This window comes from Grammomys surdaster, unplaced genomic scaffold (assembly GCF_004785775.1).
Source record: "Grammomys surdaster isolate TR1022 unplaced genomic scaffold, NIH_TR_1.0 203, whole genome shotgun sequence".
Taxonomy (NCBI): domain Eukaryota; kingdom Metazoa; phylum Chordata; class Mammalia; order Rodentia; family Muridae; genus Grammomys; species Grammomys surdaster.
In genome coordinates this window covers 9,103,179-9,126,039 of record NW_021604648.1, presented here as the reverse complement: position 1 = coordinate 9,126,039, position 22,861 = coordinate 9,103,179, and the positions used below count along the sequence as shown (strand labels likewise).

The 22,861-nt window shown below is 37.2% G+C and overlaps 1 protein-coding gene across 4 annotated transcripts in view; it reads left to right on the top strand.

The window, feature by feature from the left end:
* Dlg2 (discs large MAGUK scaffold protein 2) overlaps positions 1-22,861 on the top strand; it is a 1,293,772-nt gene that overhangs the window by 879,158 nt on the left and 391,753 nt on the right. For 3 of the 4 annotated variants that reach the window (XM_028770581.1, XM_028770580.1, XM_028770579.1), the window contains one exon: positions 1,346-1,501. The exons of the other annotated variant lie outside the window; for it this stretch is intronic. In XM_028770581.1, coding sequence (XP_028626414.1) covers positions 1,346-1,501 — 156 coding nt within the window. The remainder of the gene's footprint in view (positions 1-1,345; positions 1,502-22,861) is intronic. 4 annotated transcript variants of the gene reach the window in all.

Genomic DNA, 22,861 nt, shown 5'->3' with positions numbered 1-22,861 from the left:
CGAGTGTGCTATGTCTTAGTCTTTGTTTCTTTTCATTGGTTATGTCCACAGGTATCACGCGTTTTTACAACCAAGAAAAAAACGTCAGTCAGAGAAGCCTAGTCTTTAACATGAGACCAAATAAAAATAACATACCAACAAGGAAAAAGTGGCAGATTAAAGAGGAGAGTTAAATGAAACTGCAACACCAGTAACTTATCTCTGCAAAGTACAGGGTCACTTTTTATAGTCTTGAATGTATTATAGTATTCCAAAAAAATGAAGCATTTGTCTTTAATTTAGCTGAATACGATATAGCTAGGATGATTTAGGACACATATTAGTCAGCTTTGGTTCTGTTTTTCTCTAAATGTGGCACAACTGAACTAGAAAAAAATGGTAACATTATTTTCTTGGTTTGTAGAGTCAACATCAGGCTAAAAATTGAATCAGCTCTACTGAGTAAATAGGATGTGGAGGTTACGTCATTGTGGAAATGTTTTATATCCATTAGTTCCTTTTTCTCAAGACACTGAGCTGGCAGTTTAGATCAGATACCAGCAATGATTTAACACAGAGATTCAGTGAGTTCTCTCAATAGTTACAAACTCCAGATTATACAGTAAGAAAATAGCATTCCTTATATTTTTCTGCATAAGGATAGTGCACAGTTGACTATAAATATAAAAAAATGTTATTAGTCCTTATGATAAAGCTAGAATAGTTATTTCTATATACTAAAGCTACAGCCTTAAATTTTATAAAAGTACACCTTAATTTTATATCCTGTTTATATAACAAGAATTAACACTACCTTAAACTAGAAAATGGTCTTTTATCCTTGAGGGAAGGATGCCAGAATCACTATAGTGTCATCAGTGTTAACAGCTCTATGGCCTCATTCTATATGTTCAACTCCCTGTATAATTTACTTTTATCCTCTAGGTCACTTCCTGATCCAAGATAGTTACTGACATACCAGTCATCATATTGCTTTGAGTCTCTCATTAGCAGATGGAAGTATTCAGTAAGAAACAATGACAAAGATCCTAGCTAAAACAACTTCCCTATCATAAGCTCTTCCAGAAACCCTCTGTGCAGGTCATATTGCACTAAACACTTTTATGGTGCCATATCTACTCTCAACTGAGTCTAGGAGTAAAGTCAATTCATGAATAAATAAATCTATAAATTATATATGATGTAATAAGTAAAAGCAGTAGAAATTTTGATTTGTACTGGGGCACAATGATAAAATGTCATTAAGTTGAATTTTTACTTTTAAATACAGTGAAACGCTACTAGCTGCATGATTGGTGTTCATGTGTGCTAACTATGCATCTTTTTCTTCCTCTTGTGTCACCAGGCCTCCGGAACCTGTTTACAGCACTGTGAATAAACTGTGTGATAAGCCCGCTTCTCCCAGGCACTATTCCCCTGTTGAGTGTGACAAAAGCTTCCTTCTCTCAACTCCCTACCCCCACTACCACCTAGGCCTGCTCCCTGACTCTGACATGACCAGGTACTGCATGCGCTTCCTCACTTCATCTTCTCTAGTTGCATGTGCTTCCACAAGGATGGATGGGTGGAATTCGTCTCCATCCACTTTTCCTTGCACTCAGTACCTTCCTTGTGGAGAGATGTTCTGCTTCCATGGTACAATGGGAGAAAGTAAGAACATGGCTTTTTTGTTCTGCTGTGCTCACTAAGCACCTCAGACATGATCATGTAGAGCTCCACATGTTTAATAAGGAAATAATTTTATTGTTCCAGCACCATTTACACCATTAGAGGGAGAAAAGAGAACATTCACTGAGTATTTTAATACTTAAGAAATGTTCACTATGCCTCAGAGTCAATGACCTAAATATGTACATATTATTACTGTCACTTAACATGTTAATTAGAATATTAAATTAAAGTCATCATATAACTGGCTCGCTGGGGAATTAACTACTTTCCTAAGACTATAGAATTAATTGCTTCTATCTAACCACAGTGAACATATATCATATTTACACTTGGCTACTTGTTACGTTTTTATATATGTTGTCTTATTTAATTCATCTCTATGTATTTAAAGATACAAAAGTCAAGGAAGGTTAAGGGATTTACCAGAGTGTGATCTTGCCAATCAATATGCAGTTTAAATTTGACCTTAGACTGTTCTCAATTTTTCCATAACAACTTTGTAAGCAAATTCTTCTAAGTCTAAAGATTGGAAACAACTATATATAAATATCCTGAAGACATATGTTTGAGGATGGAAATCCTATTGTCCCATAGTAGACAGAATCACAGAGAAAGCAATGTAGGAAACATACAATTTAGTGTTCCCTGTGAGGCTTGCAGTGCAGTCTAGAGGGAGAGACTTGCAGTGCAGTCTAGAGGAAAGGCTGGTGGGAAGACGCCTATGCAAAGTAGCTGCTTATTTAATTATGGTTTCAGAATCGGTGTCTTCATAATGTTGTCAGGGCTGAAAAATACAGATTTTAGAATGATTCAAAGTGAAAATAATTAAAAGGATCTTCAATTTAAAAATATCTTTATTTTTTCATGTTTTAAGTAATCCACTTAACAGTCAATAGTGGTCTCTCTCAGAGAATTAAATAGCAAACTTTAGATCTAGCTAGAATTTCTAGAAATGAATAAGATTTTGACTGTCCCTTCAGCTGTACAAATTTCATGTATTTGTACTAATTTAGGTTTACCAACACTTCAGAGTAATTTATAAAGGTTAACTAAATTCTACCTTTTTAACAATTCCCAAAATATCTATTTATTGGTATAGTGACCTATGCAATTTAGAAACTAGAAAGCTGAGGTTTCACTGCCATAGGTAGAAAAGAAGCCAATTAGACTGGAGCTACGACTTCCCTATGGTCAGCTACATGTGGGCAGCTATGAACACTGAACTCTCCTTTAGCCAGGCATTGTGCTAAAGTTCTTCTTATGAATTATTTCCTCCAATTCTGAATCAAATTATGAAATAGATGTGATCAACATTTTGCTTTTCTAAGTGAGGAAAAAAAGATTTCAGAAATTACCTGGTTTGTGCCAGATCATCCACTAAGTGACAGATTCGGGGTTCAAGCCCAGGGGGCAGATGACCTGACAGAACATATACCTGCAGCAATGCAGGCATAATGTCAGAGACATCTTTGCTCACAAGAAAATCTCTTCATCGTTTACCTGTGTCTTTTTCTCATCTTCATTTTTCTGCTTCCCTGTTAGGGTTTTTGGTTTTGCTTTCTTTTGTTTTGTTGGCGGTGTTATTCTTACTGTTCTTGTTGTTTGTCTTATGGACATGGGTTTTACATTGATTACTATCCCTTCCACTGGGGATCTTAATTTATCCCTCCTTTAAGAAATTACCAATAAAGAGCTGTCAGTCTCTAACCATTGACATGAACCCATCAGATTTATTTCTTACCTATACTCTATAATTACTTATGAAGACAAGAAAATATTTCTTTGTTTTTTAAATCAAAGCATTGTGGTTAGTTCAGCATGTGCTTTTCAAATCACATGCCCTAAGCAATTTTGATTTGCACCCATCCCCAGGCCACACCTACCTTCCCAGGACTTTGGGACTTTTACTTTCTTCTGATTCTCATGGTGTCCCTTTCCCCCTTCTTTCATTTGGCCTCTATCTTCTCTTTTGTCTCTCTAGGTGAAAATTATCCCCATATCTATATATACACCCATTCTAGAGGATTTTTCAGCTACATACTGATACCAAAGTATTGATGTAAACCCACTTGCTCCTCCTTCTCAATCTCTAGGTCAATGAGTGGCATAAACATTGGCCCTGTGGCTCAAGTCAAATACTGAGCATATTTAGAGCATTGGTCTCCTCACCTCCATCATGGAGTCCACCTTTAAGTCCTATGGAGTCTATCCACAAAATAACAGAGGTCTACTTGCTTCCCTCTACTTCTATGTCTACCACTGAATCAAAGTCCATCTTCTCCCGCCCTACAGTAGTCGTCATTGTTCTCACCACACCCACTGTCTGCCTCATACCTTGTTGCGAATGCGGCTAAAGTGATCTGCTAAAGTAAAACAGATCAAACCTCTCTCTCTCTCTCCTTTTGCATTAAGGATAAAATGCAAAGTTGAGCTTTGCATGGTCTAGCATTTGCTTGCCTCTGGAGCACAGTCATTTCCTTCTTCTTTTTGCTGGCCACACTATTCACACAGACGTACATTTTATTCACAAAACATGTTCCCTTTCTAGCTCTCTAAGTCCCTCCCATGTGCTTCTCACTTGAATGGAAAGGCTTTTCTACACGTTGCCTAATTAGCTTCTGGTCATCTTAGATCCAAGCTTAAATTGCATTTGGTTAGAGAAGCTCCCTGAAAGAATAATTTGGTCCCTTATTATAATCTCCCCTTGCATAAATGTACACACATGTGGGCACAAACACACACACATACACACATACACACACACACACACACCTCAATATTTCTCCCTGAAAAGTTAAGAATTATACACTGTTATCTTAGCAAAAAAAATGGAAATATGATCTCTGGACAAGCAAAATGATAAGCTATTTCTGGGCCAGGTTCTTCTCAAGCTTACTTTACTCAGTTCGTAACAAATGTGTGACATTATCCCATGAATATTTGAACTTACATATGGAAACTTCACAGTGACGAAAACTCATTTTCTGTTACATTTCTACCCAAGTTACTTTAGTGCTCTGTGTCCACATTTCAGACCCATTAGGCAACTGTGGGCTCTTCATGAAGACATTGTGATTTGTTTCAGAGTTTATTTACTTCTCCACTATGAAGTAACCTCTCCAACCAGATGTTTCTTAAAATGTAACTAGTAATTCGTGAGAATGGTTCAAAACTTCTGGTTCTATTTTCTGTTCTACATCTTACTTTTCCACTTTTATAAAGAAGCCAGATATGAAATCTCATCTCCCAGGCTAGTTATGCTGAGAAGCCCAATCTATTACCTTCCTTAGTCTCTGTTTTAATGTAGCTCATGATAACATTAAAACATGTTAAAATCTTCTACCTAAAAAGAAATTAAAAGAATGTATCTATCTATTCTTCCAACTAATATGCTCTAAGCTCCAGCGAAATGCAAAATACTATATTATAATAATGTTTTACTGAGGCATGTTTTGTAAAGACCAACCAAAATTGTTGGAGGAAGATATGACCTTTAAACTGCACTGAATGATGGGATGTATTTTTCAGGACATTTGAGAAGTACATCAATATTGGTATAGCAGTCACTTCCTCAACCCTCAGATCAGTATTTGGCTCAGGAAAATTTGGCCTTTGAAACTATCATTACATTTTTATACCTAATCCAAAATTGACATACAGGAATTGATAAAATTTAAAAGCAATATCCCTTCTTTATATGTCATCTGAATTTCAATGGGAAAATCCAAGTTCTCAGTTCTTTGAACTTATAGCAAACGCTCAGGGATGAACTGTGCATGTATCTTACTACTGAATGACTCCCTATAAAAAGAGGCATTATGTTTTCCTTAGGAAAGTCTTTTAAATTACTTGGCACACAGGCTAAGGATGCAGATTTTATCTAGAGTGACTTTTTAGGTGGTATACAAAAAGAAAATTAGCAGACCTAGAGTTAAGCTAAATTTGAAGTTTTATGTATAAAAAAGTGACTTTGCTATGAGACCTCTGCTTATCTAGTACATCACTTTTTCTTTAAAGAAAAAAAAAGCAGGAGTTTTTGATGTTGTAATTGGTTTTTCTACTTTGAAAGAAACAGCTATTGCTTTTGATATTCCTGATGCAATGTGAATTATATTCTTGACTGTCTTTTCAACATCTATGTCATATTTTCATGCATTCTTTAACAAAGGTGGTCTTAGTTATCATTTTGCAGTTTAAAAGAGAGACTCAGGCAAAACAGTTGAAAGCCAATTAAAATATGCTGGCAGATTTTGGATGAGAAACAAACTGAAAGCAGTATGTGAATATAGAGTACTATCAGTCACTGAAGAGAGTGTATTCACAGGACCATCACATGCCAGTCATATCCTACATGTTCAAAAGTGGGTGAGACATACTTTCCACCCTTAAATTCAATGACATGCAAGAGGTGACTTAGTCACTGTGTAATATATATTGCCTCATAGGCCTAGTCTTCTAATGAACCTAATCCCTATAGCTGGTTGTGTGTGTGTATGTGTGTGTGTGTGTGTGTGTGTGTGTTTAAAGTTTGAAATCAATAAAATTGAAAAGTTTGTTTGTGCAAAGAATAGCTGACAGTTCACTTGAGACTCAAGCTCCAAATAGGTTTAACACTGCCTAGCAGATCAAGCTTAGAAACTTTAGCAACAAATAACAAAAGTAAATGAACTGTGCTTCTGGTTTCCCTGAAATTATTGGGAAGACACTGAAACCATTGTTCAGATTAGAAAAGAAATGTGTTTGGAATAAAAGAAATTAGCCTGATGGTTTACAAAAGCAGAGTTTCTTATGGGAGTACCGGGAGTCCTGTGCAGCTCTAGGAGGGTGATCGAATTGGAGTTATAGATACCTGAAGATCATGATAGAGGAACTGACTGCCTTGACAGGCTAAAGATTTTGGAGTTCTCACTATAAACAGTGGGCCAGTTTAGGCCAGTTTTAAAATTGCTATATGAACTGCACATTTAAAGAGTTTGCTCATCCTACTGTATGGAAAGCATGTAGAGGCAGTGAAATTAGCATGTGTCATCCATAGCATAGAGTAGAATTGACATTCTGATGACCTGAGCTGAATCTGCAGAGATCAATAGATTCAGAGTCTATTAAGTGCTGAATGCTACTTAGTGGACGATGCATGGGGAGACTTTCCTGATTTGTAAACTCACTAGATGGTGACTACATTGCTTCTTGGAAAGGGCACACTGCTCCATAATAAATATACTTAAAATTCCTTAACATAAATAACAAATGATAAAATCGATTAATTAATTAATTAATTAATTAAAAATAAACAAAATAACAAAATGTTATTCATACATGGAACTATCATAATGAAACCCAATAATTGTATACAATTAGTGCACAGTATTAAAAAGGATCTTTGAGGTTGCTTAATGCAAGGGAAGAAAAACAAATGACATTAGGACCCTCATTAGAGTGTGTCATGTGACATCATAAAGAGGCCAAAATGGTACCTAAACAAGTTAAGCTCAAATCTTTTCTTTGCCCATACTAATCACACATACTTTTGTTTCCTCTCTCTCTCTCTCTCTCTCTCTCTCTCTCTCTCTCTCTCTCTCTCTTTCTCTCTCTCTCTTTTTCTCTCTCTCTCCAATTTACTCATGAAGATGTTTTGAAATAGTCATATCTATATTTTTCCCATTATAGGATGTTTGTAGGAATCTAGAGAAATGGAATAGATGATTTTTTTTCAACCCAGGCATTAACCTTTTTAGACTGTATTTTCCCCTCTGCTCTCATGGAGTTTTAACCTCATACCACTGACTCCACATGCACCAGTTTCCCTTTTGGTTCTCCACATGTCCCATCCACTCTGCCACTAACTGTGGATCATTCTATCATGATCCACAGTTACTTAATCTGAGAGATAACACCAATAGAAAAGACGAAGAACAAACCATTGACTTCCTTGCCTACTAAAAAGATATGTAGAATATAAATAAATAATTGTTCAACTTATTTTTAGTTAATACCAGAGAGAAAGGCCTTAGGATATGGCTCCTAGGGCACAGCTCTTCCTAAATTCCTAAATCAGTATGGCAGCTTGCTTTTCAAAGGTGTCCCCTACCCTTTTGTATGAGATGCTCACTAATCCTAGTCAGGAAAGTCAGGAGAGATCCATTGGCTCCTGACACATAAGTGAGGCTGCTCTTAGCAGATCTGACTCCTAGCCTCTTCCCTCCACAGTGTGATGGGACAAAGAATCCTAATGAAACATGTTTTGCTTTTCAATTGCTACATTTTCTGGAAAAAAAAACTTAGTATTAACTTCTGTCCCAATGTTTCTTAACATTTTAATACTTGAGCAAGGATTTTAAGAATTCAAAAATAGATTTTTGAATTACAGTTAAAATTTTGTAGTATACATACAACCAAACACATTTGCTTTACAAACTCTCTGGCATTCTATGATGCTGGCAGGTGTGGTCGGAATGAAGGCTTAGTCAGAGGCAGATGATTTGTTATGGCAGAGCTTGAACCAACCTAGGTTGAAAATTCCTGCTCTGGTTTAAATAACTCTGAAATTGAATAATTATGTTTAATTGATCTGCAGCTTAAAAGAAACATTAAGAATATTTCCCCCTTAATTTTAGTATATATTCTTTTTATGTTTTAGGAAAAATGAGTGCATTCACTTAGGCAACCATCATATTATTTGGTGGTGATAAGAGATCAGAGTATAAATGTAATTTCAAAAGCAGCCTTCTGTGGAGGAAAATTCTATACAAAATCACTATAGCAACAAATTGCAGGACTCAAAAAGAATGGAAATAGTAACACTAAACTGTAACACCCACACTGTAGATATTAATTAAAACCTCTAACATGTAGAGAGCTTATATGTGTTAGGGACTGTTGCAACAATTTTATGTATACTAACTCATTTCATCTTTATACAACATAATAGATAGGTGTGATTGCACCAATTGTATTGAAAATATTATGGTGCCTTATTTGACAAATACAGAACTATGAAACAAAATCACTGAAAATGAAATGGTCAAGAATTAACACTGATCACCCAGGGCCAGTGGCAAATGCCAGGTGAGCCAGGACTACATAGTGAGACTGTCTCAAAACAGGAAGACTTACTTTTATAATATAAATCTCACTAAATCAATATTTTATTTTATTAATTATCTTATTGGACATTAAAAATGGTACCCATCATGTAATAGATATGATGATGCCAAACTTTAATAATTGCAGTTGCAAATACTAGAATACATGTATATTATGTATATGTTACATATATGGATATATATAATATATATTATATATATAATATAATATAATATAATATAATATAATATAATATAATATAATATAATATAATATATGTGTGTGTGTGTCCTTTAATTACCTACTATTAACCACTTACTAAAAATGAACTCATAAAATACCATGGTACCCAAGGAAGGCAAGTGTTACTATAATGGTCATTTTACAAGTAGAGAAATTGAGGTCCTAAGAACCTAAATGAACTTCCACATGAACAGAATTTGAACCTGAGTGGGCAGGTTCTGGAATTTATCTTGTACTTGGCATGAGTCTTGTAGCCACATCACACTGAATATTGAATTCTGTCTGAAGAAAATTGTACACCATTTAATTGCTATTAAGTTTGACAGACAGACAGATAGATGATGGATGGATGGATGGATGGATACATGGATGATAGGCCAGAAGAAAGAAAAAAAATCACACAAACAAACAATTAGTATGTAGATAAAAGCAGAATCTTTGAATTCAGTCTTGTGAAGATTAGAATTCTGACTCCACAACTATAAATCACCTGAGTGGATGGTTTGTAATTATTTTCTGGTCATTAGCTTCCTCATGAGTAAAGGAGCAACCATAGAGCATTCATTTATCTAAGTCTCTAGGAGGATTTGGTGATTACATATAAAGTACTGAGAGCAAACCCTGATAAGCAAAGTGACATTATAAGATCTCCCTATGGTAAAGACACTTCTGGGTAAGTAAGATTAAAATGACTTTTTTTTTTACAATGCTACTCCAAAAGCCTCTTCTCATTCATGACCTAATTATGAATGCAGTAAATTATGAAGGTGAACAGATGGCTGATTTGGCAGTGTATGAGGACTGCTGTGCAAACTTACCTGTATTCAGAGAGATGCTTAAATGTTTTCAAATATAGAATATTTTTATCTTCGTTATGAGATTAAAATTACTTTGTTCTTGCAGCCTGTTCAGGACTTTAATTTCGTTGGCAGACCTTATGCATATTAAAGTATAAACTTGTAATTGGCCCCCTCCCCCAAAAACAGGGTCTCACAGTATAACAGTGACTGGCCTCAAACATTAGATCTCCCTGCCTCAGGCTTCCGAGTGATGTTGTTACAGGTGTATCCTAGAGTGACTGGCTGTATGATTTGCTTTAAAATGGTCACTGCTGAGGTGGCCGGCACCTTTTTTCACATTAAAATCAAAAGCTCCCTTCCTTCTAAAAGGACACATGTGCCAGAGCCTGGGGTCGGGTAAACAGCTTTCAGGTTGAATCTGATCACTGTCTTCCACAGCAGAACACCCTACTTAAGAGAACAGATGGCCCAGCTTTGGAGTAATAGATGGGAATCGTAGTTACCATTTTCATTTCCAAATCTCTCAAGTTCTTTCAGTGTCCTGCTTCCCTTTTTGTGCTTCAGGCACAATGGTGAAAATAAATGTCTATGCAACTTATTAGTAGAGGAAACAAAATACTCACGGGAGGAAATACGAAGACAAAGTGTGGAGCAGAGACTGAAGGCAAGGCCATCCACTGAGACTGTCCCACCTGGGGATCCATCCCATATACAGTCACCAAACCTCGACACTATTGTGGATGCCAAGAAGTGCATGCTGACAGGAGCCTGATATAGCTGTCTCCTGAGAGGCTCTGCCAGAGCCTGACAAATACAGAGGCGGATGCTCACAGCCAACTATTGGACTGAGCACCAGACTCAAATGGAGGAGTTAGAAAAAGGACTAAAGGAGCTGAAGAGGTTTGCAACCCCATAGGAAGAACAACAGTATCAATCAACCCGACCCCCCAGAGCTGCTAGGGACTAAACCACCAACCAAAGAGTACACACGGGGGACCCATGGCTCCAGCTGCATATGTAGCAGAAGATTGCCTTTCTGGTCATCAATGAGAGAAGAGGCCCTTGATCCTGTGACGGCTCAATGCCCCAGTGTAGAGGAACACCAGGGCAGGGAGTGAGTGGATGGGTGGGGGAACACCCACATAGAAGCAGGAACAGGGAGGATGGGATGGGGGTTTCCAGGGGAGGAACCAGGAAAGGGGATAACATTTGAAATGTAAATAAAGAAAATATCCAATAGAGAAAAAAAAGATAAAGAGGCTAACATGAGTTCAGAGATGGAGGTTAGACCAAGCAATATACTCTAAACTTCATGTTTTCCAGATGAGGGAACTGTATCTCAACCCAGTAATATGTGTCGAATACTCAGTTGGAGCATGTGCAGATACTCAACCCAAATGTGACTGAATCCTGTTCTCAGTAACTTTAGTGACTGGATCAACATGGTGTCTTCTATACATAGTATCAACAGCCATCTATATTATAAAGCAAATATATAGAAGTTTATCTTGTATTATTTCAAATGTGTGTATATACATGTATATGCAGATGTGTGTGCATGCATATGCATATGGATGCACGTACATGTGTTTGTGTTTATATGTATAAGCATGTGTGTGCATGCACACACATGTGTGTTTATGTATTTGTGTATTTATGTGTCCGTGTGTGTGTGTGTTCCTTGCTTTTCTTTCTACTTATTGTGGGTCTAGTATGGTTTCTCCTGATGCTATAGTTTGTATTCATTGAGTTTCAGGCATCTAGGAGTCTGATGTAGAAGCTAAATTTCAGATCATAGCCTGGTTTTCTCTCTACCTGTTACTTACAAGCTCAGAGCAGCAGCTATTCAAGAAGGTACTATTTTTCCTATTAGCGAAATCTGTTAGTGCCAGGTACAGGTTAACCTAATCATGAGAAAGGGACTACAGGAGAGAAAAGTGGAAACACACAAGCTCCTGACCAGATCCCATTCTAATTACTAGACTGCTGCATCTCCTTTCCTTACAACACCCCTTGATGACTTCATACATAATCTCAGCTATTCCCACAATGTAATCCATTGTTTTCTTCAACATTTTCTCACAGGGATCTCCTTGCTTGCAACATATTACTTAACTTTTGGCGTTTGTCCCTGTCTAGAACCTTAGAGATCTAGGCTCTCTATCTTGGGTTTGCATCTCTTCCTTTCCCATCTTCATCTGTGCTGGAACCCTGCCTAGACTAGACTTCTAGATTCTGTGTCATATATGAAAGCCACAAAGTAAAGCACTCACCGTCTTTTTACAAAGATTTACTGGGCAGCAATTCTTGCTATTCTGGACAGCTACTTCACAGTCAATCAGGAGCCCCGACTACCTCCTGCAGATCCCCACATGACCCTGGACTGTTTCGTGTGAGACTGCTGGTCCTCAAGGAGGTTTGCCCCACCAGAGAAAGAGTGGCCTTTCCCGTCTCCTTCAATCTTCTAGAAAAGTTATGTTCCTGTCTCAACCGTATTCCCTGCCCTGATTTTAGTAATGGAGCACTTTCCTCTGGGGCCATTGTGACCCATAAAATCAGCCTCTTATCTAGACTGCCTCTCCAGCAGGGAAATAGACAAGACAAGCACAGGCTATTTTCGTTGGTTATTATTAACATTCAGTTTTGAGAACATTTTTTCTCAGAAGATGATCTACTTTTACAGTCCCAGAGTTCAGAAGTTACGTTTAGAGAGACAGAACACTGACTAAGACCATGTAGATGTGAAGAATTCCTTGCCCAGGGAAGAATTAGCTGTTGATCATGGATGATATCCCCTGAAGATCAAACTAGAACCTTCTATACATCATGGGCCCCCAAATCCTAGCTGTCTTTCCTGCTTTATTTCCTAGAGTTGATTTCTTTGCATCCTTTTAAAAGGGGTCTTCTGATTTATCCCTTATTCTTGTCATAATGAAGCCCCATGATAGAAAGTCATGGAATATTCTTTCTGTCAATGAGTAGACAGGGTCATGGACTCTGCACTCATCTTCTCCCTGACCCCACATCTCACTTACTTGACAGTCTTCAGATACTTTCCTCTTAGTGAGTCCAAAAACAGTTACTAAATAGATTACACGTGATTTATAGTTTTTTCAAATGAACTTCTACCACATAATGAGAAATGATAACCTTTAAGAATTGTCCAAATGACAATATTTTATTCTCCTCATGCTGCATGGCACCTTCACTATATATAAATACACATTTATGTTCATTCATACAATTATTTCTCAATGGATTAGCTACATAAAACCTTCTAAATAAATAAACAACTTCTCCTTTAATAATAGTTCTGTGTGAGAGTAAAGTAGACAATCTCCCTGTCAGATCCTTATTGGTAAGAAGCAGGCCACATGTTGCTCATGTGACCCATGGGCAGAGTAGGATACAGGCAGATGGTATCTCCCACATGGTGACTGATAGTCTCAAGGTTCAAAGGCAGCATTTGTGTTCAGTAGAAGCCTGTTGACACTCATGCAGAAGACATAAGATTCAGTAGATGGAAGGGAATATTCCAGCTAGGTCATATTCCATCCCTCATCCTTTGTGGGTGATTTCTAAATCAGGCCACAAACCAGACTTCATCAGCATGTCTGTTGTGCATGGCAAAAAGTGATATCTATTTTTTTATTGTTAAATTTGTATTCATTTGTTCTCCACGAGCAGCAACATCTAGTGAGGTTGTACCATACATGAATTGCTCTGACATGACTTGCAGAATTTAGATTGTTCAACGTGCACTACTCAGGTTTCAAAGGAACAGCGAGGGCATATAGATAGAACCTTCTTTGCTACTCTGATTGACCCTGTAAAAGGTAATAAAACAAAAATCAATTGAACAAACTTAGAGGATTGAAAAGGAACAGATTAAGATGTGCAAATGGACTTTATTTTCAGTGCTGGTCATTCTGAACATTTGCTCAGCATGTTAAGCAAATGTCAGTACTTGATAAGGTGAAGGAATCCCATTCCTTGCTAATGTTCTTTACACCCACTATAAATAGAGGAAAAGGGGGAGTATATTACAAATAGACCTAAAGTTCATATTACATCTTTGGGCTTTAAGTTATGTTAAAGTCACACACAATATGGCCAGAAAGGATTTTCAAACAAAAGATCATGTCTAAGCTCCAAGTTCAACAATATCAGAAAACTACTCTAAACTGTAGAGCTGTGCAGATATCTCAATAACCTGTTAAACTTCATTAAAGTGTTAATGAATTCATATAGCCACAATGGAATGAAGATTATCCCCTATGACCTTAAATACTCAAATAAAATAATATAAATTCACTTAATTAGAGAGGAGTTTAGGGGATGTGCCTATTCTGACAATTACTGAGATAATAAGTTATTTAAAAGTGTTGGTGTTCTTTACACTTTTTATATTTTTTTAAATCTCTATTACATAGTTTTCATTTAATAAATACTTACCTTCTGTTAAGTGGTCTGCAAAGAGGATTACTAATCTGACACAAAAATCTACATGCTAGGTATTTTATATTCGTATCTTACTGTTAAAGATAATAGTTGGTAGAGTGGCTATAGGTTGAGTTCTATGGAGCTGAAGGATTGGCTCAGTAGATAACAGGGCTTGCTCTGAAAGCATGAGAGCATAAATTCGAATCCCCAACACCCAAATAAAAAGCCAAACCACCATGCTTGTGACCTTAGCATTAAAGAGCAGAGACAGGCAGATGCCTAGAGATCACCATGTAGGCAGCCTAACCAAAATAGTAAGCTTTGGGCCCTATGAGTAGTAACGCTGCTGCACACATACGTCTGCATGTATAGTGCACACACACGCTCACACACACGTGTGTGCGCGCGCGCACACACACACACACACACACAGAGTGATACCTTTCCTACCAGCTTGACAACTCACCATCCCTTCTGTATTCCATTTGGTCTTCAGAGCTCGAGAGCTCTTATCAGTCCTCTGAAATAAATTTCCAAAAGTTATCAAACTTCAGTTTCTAAATCCAGTAGGAACACTGTTAATCTTATATTTTATCTTGGTACAAGCTTACCTCTACTGTTTGCTTCTCACAATCCCCAGCGCACCCCATTTTTAGATCCACTTAATGCTTATGAGTCTACAGTCCATTCTGTGTCTAGGATGTTTCTTTCTTCTCTGGCCCTTTGACATGTTTCCTCTATCACTTACTCGTACATCACACTCAGCAGTGACTTTTCCTCTGACTTTTCATATTCTCACTATTGGAAGGTGTGCCTCTCCTTAGATTTCAACAACTTTCTCTGCCTCCTGTGTATCACTGACTACATCTTATCTGGGTTTTAATTCACACATCTAAATACTCATCAGATCTAGTTACAGGAATCACCCATAGTATATTACAAAGAACAGTCATGGTCTTTGATTTTCAGATTATTTTTTTCTAAAAAAGCACTGTCTTAATAATCACTAACAATGTGGCATCACACTTAGGAGTATGTGACTGAGTTCAGATGTTCAAATCCTGACTTCACTCTGCACTAGCTATATGAATGCTCAGTGTTCTAATTTGCTAGTCCATATAATGATGACAAGAATATCTCACATAGTCTTTGTGGGGAATTAGTGGATCTATATGTGAAAAGACCTGTGATTATAAGACAAGCACTGATCCAGCTATAGCATCCACACATTTCCCTCAATACTTCACGGCAAATTGATGTCTGGGTCCTCTCAATGTGTCTTTAAGCATCTTGAAAGATTGTTCAGCGTCTTTTCCACATTACCTCTATTATAGCTCCAGTTGGAATCAGCACTCATCTGAAGTGCTTTCCCTTTGTTTCCACTGCAGTCTCAATGCACCTTCACTTCAAGCCCCATACTGCCGCGCATGTGACACCTTCTAAGCATTGACAGTATCGCTGTCCTGACTTGTCCTCCCATCTCCCACATCACCTTCTTTCTGTTAGACCACTTCTTTTTTTCCCAATCTGCTTTTATACTGTTTTAATTACATGCAAGTATTAAGGTCAGTTGCACTTCTTCTTTTACTCCCCAATAAAAAAGAACATCCCACTGACTCTCTATGTGGACCTTCATCAGGCGTCTCCTCTTACAAACAGACTTTGCTCTCCAGTGCCAGGCAATGCTAGGTCCCTTTCACCAGCACACCCACATGTGTAATCAGTACAATACTACTCACTGAATGCATCCTCTGCACTGCATTTAGACATTTCCCTAATGCTGTCAGCTGAGAAGAGAAAGCCTTGCTTCATTCTTATGATGCTCATAGTATTTTTATTGTTGTTATGTTTATCTGTCATAGGCCCTAGACAGTAAACCGTTTGAACAGGAGGACTGTGATCACTTCCTCAATTTCTGGTGTCCAAGCATATACCTAGCAAACATTAAATCCTTACATTCTCTCTAAGGGCAGTATAAGTGAAGAATATTTAAATAACTATTAATTTACTTATTCCTATAAGTAAAATGAGAGTAGGCCTGACAGTGGTAGTCCACTCCTTTAATCCCAGCACTAGGGAGGCAGAGGCAGGTGGATTTCTATGAGTTTGAAAGCACCTTGGTCTATAGAGCCTACTCTTAGGCTTTTGTCAGGCCTATTCTTATTCCTGCTAAAACTCTGTGCTTTGTGTTGTGACTACAAAAAGAAATTCAGCATAGCCCTCTGTTGAAGGGACTCCCAACCTCATAAAGGGAAGCACAACAGTCAGGAAAAAATTAGAAGCCTATATAGCAGGTGCTGTTACAGGGAGGATCTGCTAAGAGGATGTTTTAAAAGGAGTTATGTTCATGTATTGTGATGATTAAAATAAGAGATTAGGTGTGTACACACTGAGAGAAAAATGGAGTGGGAGGGGCTAATACCAAGCAGAATATTAACCGAGTCAAATGACTGCATTTAGTTTGAAGTGAAACAGAGAGATCTACTAGGTACAGCAGCCCCTTTCCTTACTCTTTCCACTTTTGTTTGTTTCGGGGTTCTGTTTTTTATTTTATTTTATTTATTTTATTTTATTTTATTTTATTTTATTTTATTTTATTTTATTTTATTTTTTGAGACAGAGTTGTTCTGTGTAGCCCTAGCTATCCCGGAACTCACTCTATAGACCAAGCTGCCTTCGGACTCATAGAAATCCACCTGCCTCTGCCTCCCTAGTGCTGGGATTAAAAGAGTGGACCACCACTGTCAGGCCTACTCTTTCCACTAGTTACAAAAATATGTTGCAATATTGTCCTAAAGGTTTCCAACCTTTTGATATTGCAACATGATAATGTTGTCTACACATGTGTTGGGCTTTATTCATAAGTCTCCAGAGCCACATGGGGACTAATTACAAGTCACAGGTTGAACAAGCCTATGTATCATTTCTAGACTTGTGAACATTCTCTACATCAATGTTTCTCCAAATCCGTAGATGAATACTGTTTATTGCCAAATTTCTATTTCCCTGAAGCAAAATTAAAGAATAACTTTAGAATGACCACCGGCCCACACTGTTGCTATCCACTGTCCTCCATTGGACAAAAGACTCCATGAGATTTAAATTTCCTTCTAAATTTGATGCCTACTTCCTAAAATCATGGCATTACTAAAGAATAAACTGTAGTGATGGCCAGCATTTGCTAGGCCAAAGAATCTATCTGTCTGAGAATTATGTACTTAAATTATTCTTGTTACTGTGTGATTGATCTTGGGCCTTCTGGAGTCGGCAGGCAGTATTCTTGTAGTACGATTTGTTACCTTCAACTACCTTCAGACAAGGACAGCTGGAAATCTTTCTTTCCAAAAGTTTGTGGATTTAGGCTTTGTAATCCACCAACATTGGAAACTCAAGTAGAACAGACTTTAGATATAACTCACTTATAGTTTAATAATATATAAATGCTCATTTATATATTTATCAATATATGTTTATTAATGAGCATATATATACATGCTTATTTTACTGTTAACTTTGATGTTTTCCTTTTGAAATAAATATGCTGGCTAAATTTTCATTTTTATTATTTTTTTAAAGTTAGATTACAAAGTAATGAGTTTCATTATGGCTATCACATGTATAGAAATATATACATTTACCTATATATACTTCATTCATACTCCTCCTTCGCTACCACACTTTCTCTTTTCCCTGCCCATTCTAGTGCCCTTCTTCCTCTTAGATAGTTCACACTTTTTTGCCAGACATTGAGTTGCCAATACGTAGTAGAAATTATTTAATCCTGACCCAGGGTTTTTACTCCACCTTTGATCAATCAGTTTCCAGATAAAAGACACATACAACCTTTATATTTACAATAAGCCTTAATCAGCACAATAGCGGGCAGATATCTACCATCTCTGTTATTAGAATATACTTTCCTATTGAGAACCCCGAGTTATTACTTTCTATGTTTCCTCTGGGCTGATCCTAACTCCAATTGGCCAGCCCTTAGGGCCATGTTCTCTTCACTCCTAACCCGTGGCGTCTTCTTCCTTCTCGTTCACTTTCTTCTCTCCCTGTGGTTCTTCTCTTATCCCAAGCCTAGGAATCTTAAACCCTGCCTATGTCTCTTATGTCCAGCTATTGGCCATTGGTATCTTTATTTACCAATCAAAAATAACTTGGGGCAGGGTCCCATATCATCACTTGGGCTTATATGCTGACTCCAAGTCTTGGGAGCGGGCACTTAGCATTAAAATAGACAGCAAGACCAAACCTCAACAAGAATGTCATAAATAACTTTTCCTGTCTCTCCCTTTGACAAAGTACACTTCACATATGTAATTGGAAATCTTGTTTCTCTTCCTTTTCTCCACTGTGTATCTGTGGAACAGAAATGCCTTAATCTGCTATCCCTCTGTAAGTGACAGAGAAAAGCAAACTACAATTTTGATTTTTGCCTTTGTACTTTTGTTATAGCTGCTGTTTTGCTAACTTCTTCTCCTTTATGTCACTCTAAGATGCTTATTTTGTAAGTGTTAAGTAGAAGTCAACAAGTTCTCTGAACACTTTCAAAAACACTCAAATAAGGAAACACATTTGATAATTGCATAATCCACAGCAACTTTTGCCTTTCCTTTTGAAGCAAGCAGGAAGACTGTCACATTGTTCGCCCATGCTTTTCTCTCTAAATTGATGCCTCAGTATGTGATTTATTTCATAGACCTAGGAACAAAACTCTTCAAGGGCTTTAAGGGGCTTATCTTTAATACTGCCGGATAGTAAAGTGGTTTAATAATGTCATATTATTAATTATCATGAAGTTAACTAGATAGAGATTGGAATTGAGGATTATAGATACAACATGGGCCAGCAATAATGCAGAGAATGGATAATTTTGTTGTAAAACCAGCATGTTTATATGTCACCCAGTAGCGCTGTGGATGCTGAGGAGCTGGTCTAAAATACAAAGGCAAAAGTCTCACACACAAGAAAGAAGTGAAATAAAAGCTTTAGTTCACAAAACACTTGATCTAAGACAAGGTGCACAGGAGGAGAAAATTATAGCTTTAGCCTTCAAGTTTTGCTAATATGAAGTTATAATGCAATGGAAAGAGAAGTTATGGGAAAGTAATACAGAATGAAGAAAAGAATTTTCATATACTAAACCTGCACCTTTGTTCAGCATTGTGATTATCTGGCTTCTCCATTCAAGCAGGTCCCTGTACTTCATCTTTGTTCTGCTGCTCACTTTCAATGCCCTCTGGCTTCCCCGCCTTTCCACAATGGGCTACGTTCCCTGTGCTTCCTAAACAGTCCCAGTTCTAACATTGTTCCAAAATGTAGCTCAAGGCTTTAGCTGCTTCTATGAATCTTTCCCAAATAGTCATACCTTTGTGACTCCCTGTGTTCTGTGAAGGTGTCTTATGTTTTGTCCACTGAAAACCAGTTTATTATTGTTTAATGAAAAACTCTTTTGTTTTATTTTCAAACCATCTATTTCTATAGCTTTTTCTCAGTGTACTATTATAATCCTCTTGACTAGAGTTGCTCAATATCAACTTGTTAGTGTCCCCTCTAGCTCCCAAGTAGTGCCAAACATATAGTACGTACTTGAATACCCAATGGTGTACTTTCCTCAGTGACCACTGCTATACTAGTAGCTGTCTGGAAGACCAATGATAACTAAAGTGTGTCTTCACACAGCAAGTGTATGAAAACTACCATTTTTCTTCAAGTTCAAATAACCACTCTCAGCACGTGTGTATTGCAGTTAAAATTTTAAAATCCCTGGAAAATTAGTTCCCACTGGTCCTTCTAGGGCGTGCTCATTTGATGTTCATTGTTCTTGAAAGTCTTTGGAAGCAGAAAATGTCAAACTAATACAAACATTGCCTGATGGCCAAGGATTTTCTTGGTTCTAATGATGTTGCTTTGAAGTCATTGTATGTCACTCTGATCACTCCAAAACTCTGCCTTAGAGCTAGAGCCCTCTTCTGGTGGCATGCCATATATAATATGTGTGTAGTTTTTCCATGCATATTAACTTCTAAGTTTGCTCCTTATGCTGCTTAGTGACTGCAGTTTTCTTTGTTTGACATCTTTTCTGCTCAATTTTTCAACATAGTGTGTAATCTACCTTGTTGATTTGCTCTGTTGAGTTTACTATTGAACTGTTCATTTAATTTAATGACTAACAAAGGACTCAGATACAATTCTTTGTCCCATTTTTAGAGTCTAGCAAAATTAGTCACACCTCCCACATCTGCAGGTATCAAATCTAATTAGTGGATCACTTTTTAGGGCAAAAACGATCCGTAGAGACATTGAAGCTTCTTGTCTGGAACACAGAGAGCCTTTCCAGGCTTTCTTGATATTGACCTGCATCAAATGCTTCACAGGAAGCCAGACTAGATAAAGCTGTGATTGTAGCTAAGTTCTCATGTGATATTATTCCTAGGCATTAAGTCATTTTCCCTTGCTCAGGAATCCTTGATGAAGCAAACAATTAAGGACAGGGTAGAATTCAGGATAGTCCAGCATGATTCTGTTTTTCCAGATATCTCCTATCTCTGTTTGTTTTCATCATAAATTCAAAATTATGCTCAACAAACTTGCAAGGATAATTTTTTTTCTCTCTTTTTTTTAACCACAATAAAGTTCCCTGCTTTACTATGTTAAACATTGCCTAATAATAGGTTATTCAAGCTTTCATCGAGAGGATATTAATTTCATATACTTACCAATGTGAAGGCAGGCAAAGCTGTAGACAGTGGATGACAATACTGATCACAGTACTCCCAGTCTGTTCTAGAGTCATACTCATTTTACTGTCAAGAATTATTCTATTCATTCCCCAGACTAAGTATTCTGGTAAAGCACCTTGCAGCTAGATAGAATCTTTAAGTATTCCCACTGAAAGGAGCTCCAGAAATCGTATGTTTCAGTACTCCCTGTTTTACACACAGGGCAACAGCCTCAGGAAGGGGTAACTATTTGACCAAGGTTGTGTAGTGTAACACTTGGTAATAACTAGTCTACTATTGCAAATATCATGTTAGTTTCATTTAATCATCATTTCAATGGTCTAAACTTTAATCTACTGATGATTGAGTGATGTCCTTTTGCTTTTTCTTTGGTTCTTTAAATTCAATTAGAAGCCACTATTTAATTAGAAAAGGAAACAACATTCACCAAGGCTAAGTGGCTGCATATTAGATCCTGCCTCTGTCCAATAACCCACACAAAATAGTCAAGAACAATAATCATTAATTCAATAAATACTTATTGCATGCATAAATATTTTACTATGCTTGGAATGGTAGCTCAAATGATCAGGAACTTTTTTTAAACCATGACATTTAGGACAAATTTGAATGATTTGGAGGTTCCTTGCAGCAGGAAACCTGACTGAAATCGTAGACTAGAACCACAAATGACCAGAGGGACAAAAATGCATAGGAAGTAGATCATGGCTTCCTTAGGAACATCTTGCCACTTCTGAGCATAATCTTACTTTATTAGTAATGTCAAGAAGAGATTGTAATCATTACAGTAATGACAGTTATTCAACACCCTATTACGCATATTAATTTGTTCATTTTAATCTTAAAAAGCATGCCATGAATTAAGTTATCTCTCCTAGTCAATATACTTTTAGAATCTTGAAATATTGAAGCTTAAAGATGCTATCTAGGTATTTTAAGATAATTCTCATTTTATTCCAATACAGCTCCATTGTCATTCATTCCGTGTGAACCAAAGAAAGGTCCCACATCTTTGCAAATTTATGTTCTCAGTTATGTTCAGATTTTCTACATGTGAATATTACTATACTTTGCTTACATTCCTTACCCTATAACATGCAATGTGCACTGTTTGTCACCCATTAAGTATTACCCATGATTTCTGTTGTTAAATTGGGTTCAACTCATAGTATGTTCCAGTGTTTAGGACATGGTAGCTCTCTGGTGAATGACTTTGCTGTTGTCTTTTCGGCCTTCCTTCCTAAACTGTATCCCCACATTCAACATTGTCTCATTGTCTTGATGTCTACAACATCAATATAAGATCTTCAATTCAACCTCTTCCCTGCAACCTTTTCTGGTTCATTTTTTGAAAGCCTTGCAGGAAACTGGCTCTTCCTTCTTGGTAATTTCTTTTCTTTTATCCAACCTTTTATATTATACTTTTTAGTTTCCTAAATAATTAACAAAACCATATCTTTTTTTTTTTTTTTTGGTTTTTCGAGACAAGGTTTCTCTGTGTAGCCCTGGCTGTCTTGGAACTCACTCTGTAGACCAGGCTGGCCTCGAACTCAGAAATCCGCCTGCCTCTGCCTCCCAAGTGCACAAAACCATATCTTGTGCATAGTTTCTTTCTTTTTTTTTTAGGTTTTGTCGAGACAGGGTTTCTCTGTGTAGCCCTGGCTGTCCTGGAACTCACTCTGTAGACCAGGCTGGCCTCGAACTCAGAAATCTGCCTGCCTCTGCCTCCCAAGTGCTGGGATTAAAGGCATGAGCCACCACCTCCTGGCTGTGCATAGTTTCATATGAGAAAGAACAACATATTAAGTAAGATCAAAAATAGATGAGATAGATAGATAGATAGATAGATAGATAGATAGATAGATAGATAGA